This window comes from Aquarana catesbeiana, linkage group LG01, assembly GCF_042186555.1.
Source record: "Aquarana catesbeiana isolate 2022-GZ linkage group LG01, ASM4218655v1, whole genome shotgun sequence".
Classification (NCBI taxonomy): domain Eukaryota; kingdom Metazoa; phylum Chordata; class Amphibia; order Anura; family Ranidae; genus Aquarana; species Aquarana catesbeiana.
The window spans coordinates 227,673,758-227,688,168 of NC_133324.1; the positions used below are offsets into that span (position 1 = coordinate 227,673,758).

Here is a 14,411-nt window from a genome sequence, read left to right on the forward strand (position 1 = left end):
CAAAAGTGACTGCTGATGGCAGAGGAGCCAGGCAGCAGATGAAAATGACAATGCTCTGGACTGAGACAAGTACAGTACACACTATAGAGAGATAACTGTGTTATGAGGTTGTGTGTTTCTATTGATGCACACTGTAGGGAGATAAAACGCTAATCCCTGCATGCAAGAGTGGCTCCATAGGACACTGCAAGTAAAAGAAGCCATCCTGAAACCAGAAATTTGTGGCAATAGTCATGGCAGTAGCTTATACTGGAAGCTGCATACTACACGCCACTATTAAATCCAGCTGCTGAATGTACTTTAAAAAATTCAAAAATATAGTAAAGGCTCACATTTTTTTTTTTAAATAACAAATGTGTCATACTTGCTCTGTGCAATGGTTTTGCACAGAGCAGCCCTGATCCTACGTCCCGCCCTCCCCCCACCTAGTGCCACCATAGCAAGCTGCCTGCTATGGGGACACTCTTACGGGCTTGCTCCCATGCTGTGTCTTTATGTCCATAGACACACAGAACATGGCTCAGCCCCACCGCCACTCTGTCAGTAGCTGTATTTGACAGCAGCAGGAGTCGCTGTCTCTGAGCCATTGAGGGAGATAGCCTAGAGAGCTTCTACATTAGGGCACATTGCTGGACTGGCTCAGGTAGGTGTGTGTGTGGTAAGGGAGCTGCATTTAGAAGGTTTTTGTACCTTTTTTAATGCATAGAATGCATTAAAGTGGAAGTAAAGCTGGTTTGTCAACAAATGGCTGACAGGCAGGGTATTAATGACAGAAGAGACCCTATTGGTCTCTTCTGCCATAAATGCATCCTTCTGCCGGTCAGCTGTCATGTGCACTGAGCCGTGCATGCACAGTTCAGCTAACATTTATGGCCCACATCCGTGCCATGGTGAGGTGACTCCCGTGCGCATGCGCGGGAGTGGCGTTATCGCGGCTTGGCCTATCAAGTGGCCAAAAGCATGAGACATGGATGGAAGCGCTGGGGGACCCGTCGGATCAGTCCCAGCTATGTACTGGAGGACATCATATAACAGATAAGTCTGCCATAATGAACTAATATGCTGTGCATACTAATACATTATAGCATAACCCACCTGGGGGGCCTTAAAAAAAAAAAAAAAAAAAAAAGATAAGGGACTTCCGTCTTCAAGTTAAAAAACCTTTCTGCCCTTACAACCAATTTAATACCACTTTAAGGCTCCATGCAAATTAGCATTTTTTTAAGCTTCTAGAAGCTGTTAGAATTTTTTTTTCTGCTCCTGGAAGCTAAATAGTGTTATTCCTATGTGTCCACAAACACTACTTTAGGCTATTGGTGTTTTTTTGAGCTTCAGGATCTAGGAGCAGAAAACAAATTTGTTTCTTGGAGCTTTTTTCCAGCAGAAATGCTGCTAAACGCTACTAATAGTGTTTTGTGAGCTTTTTTCCGCCTGCATAAGCGCTAATAAAATGCAAACGCTTCTACAAAAGGCTATATTACCAGCGTTTTATACCCAGCATTTTTATAGCATATGAGAAACACTAGTGTGCATGAAGACTAAAGCCAAAAGACCTAATTGTTGTCTGTACCTGTGCTGGTTTTGGACTTAAATGTTAAAATAATGTACCTTTTATGCATTGTCTTTAAACAGAAATGGCAGGACATAGTGAAGGAAGTGAAATTTCTTCAACAGCTGAAACATCCCAACACAATAGAATACAAAGGGTGCTACCTGAAAGAACATACCGCTTGGGTAAGCAAGGCAGGATTTTTCACTGGTGATAGAAAATGTGTTTCTGAATATCTTTAATATATGTTTTGGCAATAACTATTATTGCTTTCCTATATTTAAATGTACAGGCTAATTCTTAAAATGTTCACTATGGCTACAATGACAACATTTTAATCTGGCAATCCTTGAGAATGAGCAGTCTTCATAATGAAATGGTGAATTCCCACATTCACAAAGCATATGCAAAACTCTCTTTACTTTATTTAGTAATTGTCTGCAATAAGAAGCTTCACATTCCTACCTCTGTCTGCTTGGTAGAGATTCATCTGGTGTTTATTGACCTTCTGTCATGTTTGCACATCAGCATGTAATGTAGTCATGTATTTTTTTTTTTAATATCCCTTAAGAATTAGTTTTCTGATCATATAAAGATAAAGCGGGGACACATTGAATGCACTCCTTATTTGTTACATCTAAAAAGTTGTGGGAATCTGAGTTGATTGGTCCACCTGTCATCACAAAAATATATGTAAGCTTTCTCTTTTGAGAGCCTACTGAAAATGCTCATTGTCTGTCATGTGGGTCCCCTACATTCACTAAAGCCAGAGACAGCCACACAGTTGGCATTTTTTGGAAGAAGGTTAGAAATGGTAGCCCACATATTTCTTCAAAGCGGTATTAAACCCAAAATCAAATATTTATTATATTGCAGCTTATCCGTTCTTAGATGTGATGGCTGCATTAGGTTTCTTTTTTTAGGCTTTCTTTCTTTTATTTTCATCTGGTGATCCTCTGCAGATGTGGCAATTGGAGGGTTGAAAACACTACTCTCAACGATACCCCTTTAAGTTATTATGTCTAGCTTATATCAATCCATGCGTTATCACAATACTACTTAAAATGCTGCATCCAATGCTATTACTCCTGAATGCTGGGTTCACATATATGTGAATTGGATGCGGGTTTCACCACATCCAATTCGCATGACAGACAAGTGTGACTAGCTCTCAATGGAGCCAGTTCACACAGGTCCGGGGGGGCCACGGTCTGGATTGCAGAAGGGTCCTGTGCGTCTTTGGGTCCAGTTCAGGTGCGAATTCAGGCAAAAAGTCGGACCTGATTCACACCTGAACCAGTGAACAGACACACATATCAGACCCCATGCTGTGAACCTGGCCTCAAACATGCATGTATCATATAGATGTGGTGCCATACAGCTGTGGACAAAAGTTTTTTGAGAATAAAGGGTTTTTTTTTAGAATAAAGTTTTGAAAATGATACAAATCTTACTTTTCAAAGTCTGCTGCCTGAGTGTTTTTAGATCTTTTTGTCAGATATATATTTATTATTATGGTATACTGAAGTATAATTACAAGCATTTCAGAAATGTCAGTCTTTTATTGACATTAAGTTTATGCAAACTTGCAAAGCATTGATATTTGCAGTGTTGACCCTTCTTTTTCAAGACCACTGCAATTTGCCCTGGCATGATGTCAATCAACTTCTGGGCCACATACTAACTAATGGCCCATTCTTGCATAATCAATGCTTGAAGTTTGTCAGAATTTGTGGGTTGTTTTTTTGTTCACCCGTTTCTTGAGGATGATCCACAAGTTTTCAATGGGAATAAGGTCTGGGGAGTTTACTGACCAAGGACCCAAAATTTCCATGTTTTGTTCCCCAAGTCACTTAGGTATCACTTTTGCCTTATGGCAAGGTGCTCCATAATGCTGGAAAAGGCATTGTTTGTCCCCAAACCATTCTCGTTTGTTTGGGAGAAGTTGTTCTCGGGGGATGTTTTTGTTTTATTCTTTATTCATGGCTGTGTTCTTAGGCAAAATTGTGAGTGAGCCCACACCCTTGGATGAGAAGCAACCCCACACATGAATGGTCTCGGGATGTTTTACTGTTGGCATGACACAGGACTGATGGTAGTGCTCACCTTTTTCTTTTTCGGACAAGGTTTTTTTCCTGGATGTCTCAAACAATCGGAAAGGGGATTCATCAGAGAAAACGACTTTACCCCAGTGCTCAGCAGTCCAATCACTGTACCTGTTGCAGATTATCAGTCTGTCCCTGATGATTTTTCCTGGAGCGAAGTGACAACTTTGCTGCCCTTCTTGACCCCAAGCCATCCTCCAAAAATCTTCTTCACCTCACTGTGCATGTAGATGCACTCACACCTGCCTGCTGCCTTTCCTTGGCCAGCTCTGCACTGGTGGTGCCCTGATCCCGCAGCTGAATCAACTGTAGGAGACTGTCCTGGTGCTTGCTGTTTTTTTGGGATTAAGTTCATTTTCATGGCAAAGAGGAACTTTGCAATGAATTACAATTCTTCTAAACACTCTTCATAACATTCTGGACTATATGCAACTTACCATTATAAAAAACAAGGTAGCAGACTTTGTAAAAATTAATATTTGTGTCATTCTGAAAATATTTGGCCACGGCTCTATTAACAGTAGTCCACAGAAATAGGCAGTTCTCATAGTCCTTCCAATGCTTAAAAAAACCCAATGGATATCAGATAATCACACTTGTTTAGGGCCGAAACAACTAATCGATTAATTGACAACTAATCGATTAATATTTTCATAATCGATTAATCGGCCAGTAACATAATGGGGTCAAAAAAGCTAAAATTAGCCCTTTATAGTACAAAAAGTGCAAATAATCTCTACTGTAAACATTACTTTCACTGTTGCACAGTAAAAAAAACAAAGTGCTATTTTTTTTTTTTTTTTTTAACTATTATGTTACTAAATGTCTTAGGCCTAGTTCCCACCCATGTGGTTTTTTTTTTTTGTGCTTTTTGCAGAAATGTACTACAGTTCATTTAACGGTCACATCTATGCTTTTTTTCAGCTGCTGTGTATTTGGAAAGGGTCAAGGACCTTTTTCAATGCAAAACAGTGCTTTTTTGGTTCAATATACTTCAATGGAGAAGCTGCAGAAAAGAATATAATATTACAGTTCTGTTTGAAAATCTGCAAAACAGTCTAGAACTTTTTTTTTCTGTAAATAAAAAAATTTGATCCGAGTCCAGATTCAACCTCTAATAGTATATAGAGTATATCTCTTCTGTCTGTTATTCTCAGAGTGGATTAAAGATTTTACTCCCTAACTATATAGTTGGTTATTTTATATTTACCCCTGCGTATAATATATTTAGGAATAAATGTCCTTTTTTTTTAAACTTTACATATTAACTAAATTACCGTATTTATCGGCGTATAACATGCACCCCAAGTTTAGGAGGGAAGTTGAAGGGAAAAAAACTTACATTTAAATGCCCATCAGTGCAGCCTTGCCTCAGTGCAGCCTTGCCTCAGTGCAGCCTTGCCTCAGTGCAGCCTTGGATCCTGTGATCCCCTGCCATCCTGGGCTTCAAAATCGCCGACCGCGATTTTAAAATGGCGCCGCCGGCGCCGAAATACACAGAGCCGGTCCTCGGCTCTTCTCGGCGGCTCTCGTTCACTTTCGGCTCCACTCGTAGTCCCGCCCAGGATGGGCGTGACTGTGAGCGGAGCTATCCGAACCTAACCGAGTACACTCGGCTAGGTTAGGGCGGCGCTCGAGTGAAGCCGAAAGTGGCCGAGAAGAGCCGACTCTGTGTATTTCGGCGCCGGTGGCGCCATTTTCAAATCGCGGTTGTTGATTTTGAAGATCTGGCAGCTCAGGATCGCAGGGGATCGGCGTATAACACGCACCCGCAATTTCCCCCTGATTTTAAGGGGAAAAAAGTGGGTGTTATACGCCGATAAATACGGTATACACCACACTACTTTTTAAGGTTATTAATTGAAACAGTAATCGGCCAACTAATCGATTATGAAAATAATCGTTAGTTGCAGCCCTACACTTTCATCCCTGTTAGTGTGGTAACACCTGTGCAGTCTCGTGTGCCAGAAAATCAATTATAGTATCTCACAAATGTGAGTACACCCCTCACTTTTTGTACATTTTTTTGTTATCTTTTCATGTGACAACACTGAAGAAATGACACTTTCCTATAATGAAAAGTAGTGCATGTACAGCTTGTATAACAGTGTCAATTAGCTGTCCCCTCAAAATAACACACAGCCATTATGTCATATATTATGTCATATGTCTAAACAGCTGGCAAAAAAAGTGAGTACACTCCCTAAGTGAATGTCCAAATAGGGTTTAGGTCTGAAGACATGCTTGGCCAGTCCCATCACCTTTACCCTCAGCTTCTTAAGCCAAGGCAGTGGTCGTCTTGGTGGTTTGTTTGGGGTCATTCTCATGTTGGAATACTGCCCTACGGTCCAGTCTCCGAAGTGAGGGGATCATGCTCTGCTTCAGTATGTCACAGTACATGTTGGCATTCATGGTTCCCTCAATGAACTGTAGCTCCCCAGTGCCGGCAGCACTCATGCAGCCCCAGACCATGACACTCCCACCACTATGCTTTACCTGTAGGCAAGACACACTTGTCTTTGTACGCCTCACCTGGTTGCCACCACACACACTTGACACCATCTAAACCAAGTACATTCATCTCATCAGACCACAGGACAAAGTTCCAGTAATCCATGTCCTTAGTCTGCTTGTCTTCAGCAAACTGTTTGCGGGCTTTCTTGTGCATCATCTTTAGCAGAGGCTTCCTTCTGGGGCGACAGCTATGCAGACCAATTTGATGCAGTGTGTGGCGTATGGTCTGAGCACTGACAGGCTGACCCCCCCCCCCCCCCCCCCCCCTTCAACCTCTGCAGCAACGCTGGCAGCACTCATACATCTATTTCCCAAAGACCAACTCTGGATTTGATGCTGAGGACGTGCACTCAACTTCTTTGGTCGACCAGAACACTTTTTAACAAAAAACTTAATGCCATAAATATCTAGTGTCAAACAGTGCATTAAGTGACTGGGTGGAATGCTCATCAAATGATCCTATCCAGGGGATCAAGTGCAACACAAAAAATGCCCAGTAAAGGGATAAAATCAATAGTGAAAAAATAAATTAATGATTGCCCAATGCGGGATGGTAAATGTAAGTGGCCAGGTATTGGTCAATACATACATGAACATACATGTGCTGCTGGTGACTGATAAAAGTTCATTAATAGGAATATATCATCAGTAAATGTGCAACAGTGATGTTTAAAGTTCATAAAATATTTTCCTTGATTGCAGTGAGAGATATCAACATAGGTGCTCCTTGTGCATACGTGCTCACAGTGCCCTTACCTTAAAGGGCTTTGATAAAAGCCTTAATTGTAGGTGACAATGATGTTGGTTATGATGAATGCTGCTGGATGATGGATAATTGGGTGTCATCAGATAAACGTCCTTGGTAGATACACATCAGGCTTGCCTCAAGCTCTCAGGAGTCATGCCAAAAAGAAGGAAACATAGGGGGGCCTCCGATAGTGTAGTATAAAACCGAAGATTTTATTGAGATAAAAAGGCACTATACATACAGTGCATACAGTGATACAGTGTGAGGCGGCGAGCCGCCGTCACCCAGTACAATACTTCCGGTCCTCGGGAAAAAACAACCGGGTCAGAGGGTGCTGGCAGGCAGATGCGTCGGCTAGCAAAAGAGTTCCGTTCCTACGCGTTACGTCACGAGGTCACGTGACGTAACACGTAGGAACTGAACTCTTTTGCTAGCCGACGCATCTGCCTTCCAGTACCCTCTGACCCGGTTGTTTTTTCCCGCGGACCGGAAGTTTTGTACTGGGTGACGGCGGCTCGCCGCCTCACACTGTATCACTGTATGCACTGTATGTATAGTGCCTTTTTATCTCAATAAAATCTTCGGTTTTATACTACACTATCGGAGGCCCCCCTATGTTTCCTTCTTTTTGGCATGACTCCTGAGAGCTTGAGGCAAGCCTGATGTGTATCTACCAAGGACGTTTATCTGATGACACCCAATTATCCATCATCCAGCAGCATTCATCATAACCAACATCATTGTCGCCTACAATTAAGGCTTTTATCAAAGCCCTTTAAGGTAAGGGCACTGTGAGCACGTATGCACAAGGAGCACCTATGTTGATATCTCTCACTGCAATCAAGGAAAATATTTTATGAACTTTAAACATCACTGTTGCACATTTACTGATGATATATTCCTATTAATGAACTTTTATCAGTCACCAGCAGCACATGTATGTTCATGTATGTATTGACCAATACCTGGCCACTTACATTTACCATCCCGCATTGGGCAATCATTAATTTATTTTTTCACTATTGATTTTATCTCTTTATTGGGCATTTTTTGTGTTGCACTTGATCCCCTGGATGGGATCATTTGATGAGCATTCCACCCAGTCACTTAATGCACTGTTTGACACTAGATATTTATGGTATTAAGTTTTTTGTTAAAAAGTGTTCTGTGCGAAATCATTTATTTATATACTCATTTTGTGGTGGTCTGGTGTGGACTATAGATTTTGCAGCAATACACTATAGATCACTTTATTGTATTTTATGTGCCACCTTTGTAGTAGCGCAGAGGTCCCCTCACGGTTGTTTATAATTCTTTGGTCGACCATGACAAGTCCTGTTCTGAGTGGAACCTGTCCTGTTAAACCGCTGTATGATCTTGGCCACCGTGCTGCAGCTCAGTTTCAGGGTCTTGGCAATCTTCTTCTAGCCTAGGACTAGGCCATCTTTATGTAGAGGAACAGTTCTTTTTTTCAGATCCTCAGAGTTCGTGGCCATGAGTTGCCATGTTGAACTTTCAGTGACCAGTATGAGAGAGTGAGAGCGATTACACCATATTTAACACACCTACTCCCCATTCACACTTGAGACCTTGTCACACTGAGTCACATGACACCGTGGAGGGAAAATGGCTAATTGGGCCCAATTTGGACATTTTCACTTAGGGGGTGTACTCACTTTTGTTGCTAGCAGTTTAGACATAAATAAATGGCTGTGTTGAGTTTTGAGGGGGCAGCAAATTTATACAAGCTGTACACTCACTACTTTACATTGTAGCAAAGTGTAATTTCTTCAGTCTTGTCACATTCAAAAATATAATAAAATATTTACAAAAATGTGAGGGTGTACTCATTTTTGTGAGATGCTGTATGTGCTGTGCAGACACATTTCTGTGCACCCCTCTTGTGCCCACACTCACCAGAAGGTATGGACCCCATGCACAAGCATGCAAGTCACATGCGCCTTATACGCTGATATATCCACATGTATACTCTCTTTCAGTGTACTTTTTTTTTTTTTTTTTTCTCCCAGTCTCCTTCCTTTGTTGGTTCAGGTTGTGGGGAAGCCCCCCTATGTATGTATGTGTATATGTGTGTGTGTATATATATATATATATATATATATATATATATATATATATATATATATATATATATATATATATATATATATATATATATATATAATTATGCTGGGCTTTTTTACTCAGAAAAAAGGTGCAGGAACTCACCCTCCCCAGCCAACTCTCCACCCCCAATTCTGTCGTTCTATGGGGAGAAAAGTAAAACCGCGCCAAATCCACGTAGGCCCAAAAGGCACAGAGTGCGGCACTAAGGAGCGCATAACACACAGGGCTCAATAAAGTGTACTCTGCAGTGATTAGGTGTGTGTATCACACATGGCACAGAAAAAAAAAAGCGACAGTACTTGCATATATCCCCCAATGTAACCATCTATTGCTCACCTCTGTGCCCCCCATTCAAACCTCACCTCTGCAAACCTTGTCCACAGATGACCTATGCTCCCCGTCTGCAGCTCATTTCTTCTCCCCCCCCCCCCCCGTCTGCAGCTCATTTCTTCTTCCCCCCCGTCTGCAGCTCATTTCTTCTTTCCCCGTCTGCAGCTCATTTCTTCTTTCCCCGTCTGCAGCTCACTTCTTATTCCACCCCATCCACAGCTCGCTTCTTATTCCCCCCCCCCATCCACAGCTCGCTTCTTATCCCCCCCCCCATCCACAGCTCGCTTCTTATTCCCCCCCCCATCCACAGCTCGCTTCTTATTCCCCCCCCCATCCACAGCTCGCTTCTTATTCCCCCCCCCCCATCCACAGCTCGCTTCTTATTCCCCCCCCATCCGTAGCTCACTTCTTATTCTCCCCCATCCACAGCTCACTTCTTATTCCCCCCCATCCACAGCTCACTTCTTATTCCCCCCCCCCATCCACAGCTCACTTCTTATTCCCCCCCCCATCCACAGCTCACTTCTTATTCCCCCCCCATCCACAGCTCACTTCTTATTCCCCCCCCCATCCACAGCTCACTTCTTATCCCCCCCCCCCCATCCACAGCTCACTTCTTATTCCCCCCCATCCACAGCTCACTTCTTATCCCCCCCCCATCCACAGCTCACTTCTTATTCCCCCCCCCCCATCCACAGCTCACTTCTTATTCCCCCCCCATCCACAGCTCACTTCTTACCCCCCCCCCATCCACAGCTCACTTCTTATTCCCCCCCCATCCACAGCTCACTTCTTATTTCCCCCCCATCCACAGCTCACTTCTTATTCCCCCCCATCCACAGCTCACTTCTTATTCCCCCCCATCCACAGCTCACTTCTTATCCCCCCCCCCATCCACAGCTCACTTCTTATTTCCCCCCCATCCACAGCTCACTTCTTATTTCCCCCCCATCCACAGCTCACTTCTTATTCCCTCCCATCCACAGCTCACTTCTTATTCCCCCCCATCCACAGCTCACTTCTTATTCCCCCCCATCCACAGCTCACTTCTTATTCCCCCCCCCCCCCATCCACAGCTCACTTCTTATTCCCCCCCCCATCCACAGCTCACTTCTTATTCCCCCCCATCCACAGCTCACTTCTTATTCCCCCCCCCCCATCCACAGCTCACTTCTTATTCCCCCCCCCCCCCCATCCACAGCTCACTTCTTATTCCCCCCCCCCCCATCCACAGCTCACTTCTTATTCCCCCCCCCCATCCACAGCTCACTTCTTATTCCCCCCCCCCATCCACAGCTCACTTCTTATTCCCCCCCCCCATCCACAGCTCACTTCTTATCCCCCCCCCCATCCACAGCTCACTTCTTATCCCCCCCCCCATCCACAGCTCACTTCTTATCCCCCCCCATCCACAGCTCACTTCTTATCCCCCCCCCCCATCCACAGCTCACTTCTTATTCCCCCCCCCATCCACAGCTCACTTCTTATTCCCCCCCCCATCCACAGCTCACTTCTTATCCCCCCCCCCCCATCCACAGCTCACTTCTTATCCCCCCCCCCCATCCACAGCTCACTTCTTATTCCCCCCCCATCCACAGCTCACTTCTTATCCCCCCCCCCCCCATCCACAGCTCACTTCTTATTCCCCCCCCCCCCCCATCCACAGCTCACTTCTTATTGCCCCCCTCATCCACAGCTCACTTCTTATTGCCCCCCTCATCCACAGCTCACTTCTTATTCCCCCCCCCCATCCACAGCTCACTTCTTATCCCCCCCCCCATCCACAGCTCACTTCTTATCCCCCCCCCCCATCCACAGCTCACTTTTTATTCCCCCCCCTTCCACAGCTCACTTCTTATTCCCCCCCCCCTTCCACAGCTCACTTCTTATCCCCCCCATCCACAGCTCACTTCCTATTCTCCCCCCCCCCCCCCCCATCCACAGCTCACTTCTTCTTCCCCTGTAGCTCACCACTTCTTCCCCCGATTCGCTACTCTCTCTGTCCGCAACACACGTCTTCTTTCCCCTGTCCCTTCTCAATTCTGCACCCCTGTCCACATGTCATCTTGGCACCCCCACAACTCACCTTTGTACCCACTGTCAACAACTTAACTCTGCAGCCCCCGCATCTACAGCTTACACTTCCAGTCCACAACTACACCTTCAAACAACCTGCCAGCCCCCCCCTACAAGCTCTTGCCACTGACCCCCCCCCCCCCCCTACTCAGCTCTCACTTTGCACAACCTCTCCCTCTTTCCAGCTTTAACAACTTCACCCCCCCCCCCCCTTCACATATTCACCCCCACTGCTGTCCACAGCTTTCACCTCCCCTGCAGATGCCACTCGCCCCCCCCCCCCCCCCTCCTCCATAGTTCTTAGTGCAGTGCACTCACCTCTTCTCCATAGCTTGCGGTGTAGCTATCATTGATCCGTTTTGAGCATGCAGGCTTTTTTCTGGCCGAACACTTCACTCGGCTCTCAGCTACAGGGAGGCACGGCAGAGCGGGATGAGAGCCGCAGGGCAGGGCGGGATGGAAGCCGCGGGGCGGAATGGATGGGAGCCGCCGGGCAGGGCGGGATGGAAGCCGCAATTCCCGAAGCTCCACAAAAAGTTAAAATTAAATATGCAGCGGTCGCAGTGTGGGGACTGACTGACTTACACATGTCCCGACAATAGGACACAGAAGCTGGTGGGGGAAGAAAGTAGTGCCTTCGTCCTCTACCGCCTTCTGTGTTCAGTGACTGGGGAGAGGACAGGGCTGCCAGAGGTGGCGGAATGCCGTTCCGGCAGAAAATGTGTGTGTATGTGTGTATATATATATATATATATATATATATATATATATATATATATATATATATATATATATATATATATATAAAAATTTGTTTGAGTGTGTGAAAAAAAAGGGAATGCACCCATTCACAGTCACTTGTAAAAGTTCTTTTAACACACAAAGCTTAAACGACCTGGCAGTGCCGTGCTGGCATGTGCCTCACATGTGTGGTATGTTGTCACCGGTATAGACCCCGCCTTAAGCGTTTCGCCAGGGCGACTTCACAAGTTCTCTGAACTTGTCAGTGTGGCCTTTAACATATGTACAGTATGTTATCAACAAGATCTGATTTAACACATTTTGTGCTTTCTTGTAGTTGGTAATGGAATACTGCCTGGGATCTGCTTCAGATTTGTTAGAAGGTAAGAGAAGAGTTACTTGACTATTGTGAAGCATCGCAATGAAGTTGGTTATAGTAAATATTTATTAACAATTGGATAAATATATTCAGTAATAAATGTTATATTATAATCGAGCACTGACTACAAAGATAATAAAGTTGTGTGAGCCACAGTTTTATATACCATTAGCATTTGCGATGTTTAATCAACATTGTTTTTTGGGAATTGAGAGGCTGCAAACATAAAAGTAAATTGCAGCACACTGTTGTATGACACTCCGCCATGGTGTCCAAGATTCAGGGCCCATTCACACTGGTGCATTATGGTAATCCCTATTAAAATAAGCATTCCATGTAATGCAAGGTAGCACATGAGTATTGGTGTGTTGCATTGTGTATATAGTAGTAATGGAGTATATGGAGCAATAAGTGTCGTGTGTACATACATGTGTATGCAGAACCGCAAAAAGTTCATAGAATCCAATTGGAGCATTCAGGGTAACTTTCCGCTGATCTCAAGGCACCAGATGCAGCATCTCTGAAGACTAAAGTATCTCTAGGCAAACTGATAAGAACAGCAGCAGTGCGCAATCCGAGTATAGTATAATAACAGATTTATTGTGGTGAAAAGACAAATGGCAACTCACACTGTGACAGCTAAATCGGGCTCATCACATAGTAAGGGCTTCCAATGGACAGTCTTACAACAACAGGGAACCTCAGACCAGGATAGAAATAGCGAGTGGATGGATACACCTGCAGGACAGGACCCAGAGAACAAACCAAAGGGCAGCAAACTAAGTGCAGCAATAATTGTACTGAATCAACTTGCTCAGTATTTCTATACTGGTCTGAGGTTCCCTATTGTGAAACTGTCCTTCAGAGGTCCTTACTATGTAATGAGCCTGGTCTTAACTGTCAGTGTAAGTTGCTATTTGTCTTTTCCCCACAATAAATCTGTTTTACAACACTCAGACTGTGCACTGCTGTTCTTCTTATCTGTGTTGCATTGTGTGCCATTGTTACTAGCTCTCTAATGCACTGTTAGAATAGCAGGCAGTACTGCAGCACATGGGGGGGGGGGGGGGGGTTCTTGGGTGGTTTTTGGGCTATGGCCTCAATGTTTTGACAGCCCATTTATAACTGGATGCTGCACTGTACGTTAGCACACCGCAACAGCACAGAGAACTGTGAGTAGGCTCTCCTTATATAAACCGTCATATGTCTTATTCGCTGTTTAGGAGTTTTAAGTTATGTCTTATCTGTTGCTAGCTGTCCTTACCTATTTTTATTCTGCTTGGCTAAAACATATTTCAATATTTTATCTCTCAATGGAAAAAGAAAACATTTTATTATACTGCAGCTTATCAATTTTTGGATGTAATAGCTGCATTCGTTTTCTTTTTTTTGGCTTTTTTTTTTCATTTTTTTTCACCTAGGGATCCAGCCAGCAGGTCTGTTTTTCAAAAGAACAAGCTCTCTTGCAGATGTAGCAGTTAGAGGGTTGAGACAAACCATTTAACACTGACAGGAGATGTTTTACAATGATCATAGTTTATTTGTGTAAAACCTTTATCCCAAAAGGGAAAAAAATGTGTGGTGCAACTGCTTATAAAGTGTTAGCTGGTATTTGGCTTCAATGTGTTAGTGTATTTAAATATGCTAGTACATCTAACACTTCCCTTTCCAGACTAACAGTGCTGCGCTCTAAAGGTGCCGCTCTGCTCCTTCATTCAGAGTAGGGGTCCTCTAATACAGGAGATGTGTTACTGCCCAGATCAGCCACCACTTCTAAGGATTTTTAAGCTGCAATATATTACATTTTTAGTCTTAGGTTTAATACCATTTTAAATGGTGAAA

At 44.0% G+C, this 14,411-nt stretch overlaps 1 protein-coding gene across 3 annotated transcripts in view; it reads left to right on the forward strand.

Annotated features, from left to right (window-relative positions):
• The window catches only part of TAOK3 (TAO kinase 3), a 433,972-nt gene that overhangs the window by 131,871 nt on the left and 287,690 nt on the right, over positions 1-14,411 (forward strand). For all 3 annotated transcript variants that reach the window (XM_073625563.1, XM_073625585.1, XM_073625574.1), the window contains 2 exons: positions 1,633-1,734; positions 12,528-12,573. In XM_073625563.1, the coding sequence (XP_073481664.1) occupies positions 1,633-1,734; positions 12,528-12,573 (148 nt within the window). The remainder of the gene's footprint in view (positions 1-1,632; positions 1,735-12,527; positions 12,574-14,411) is intronic.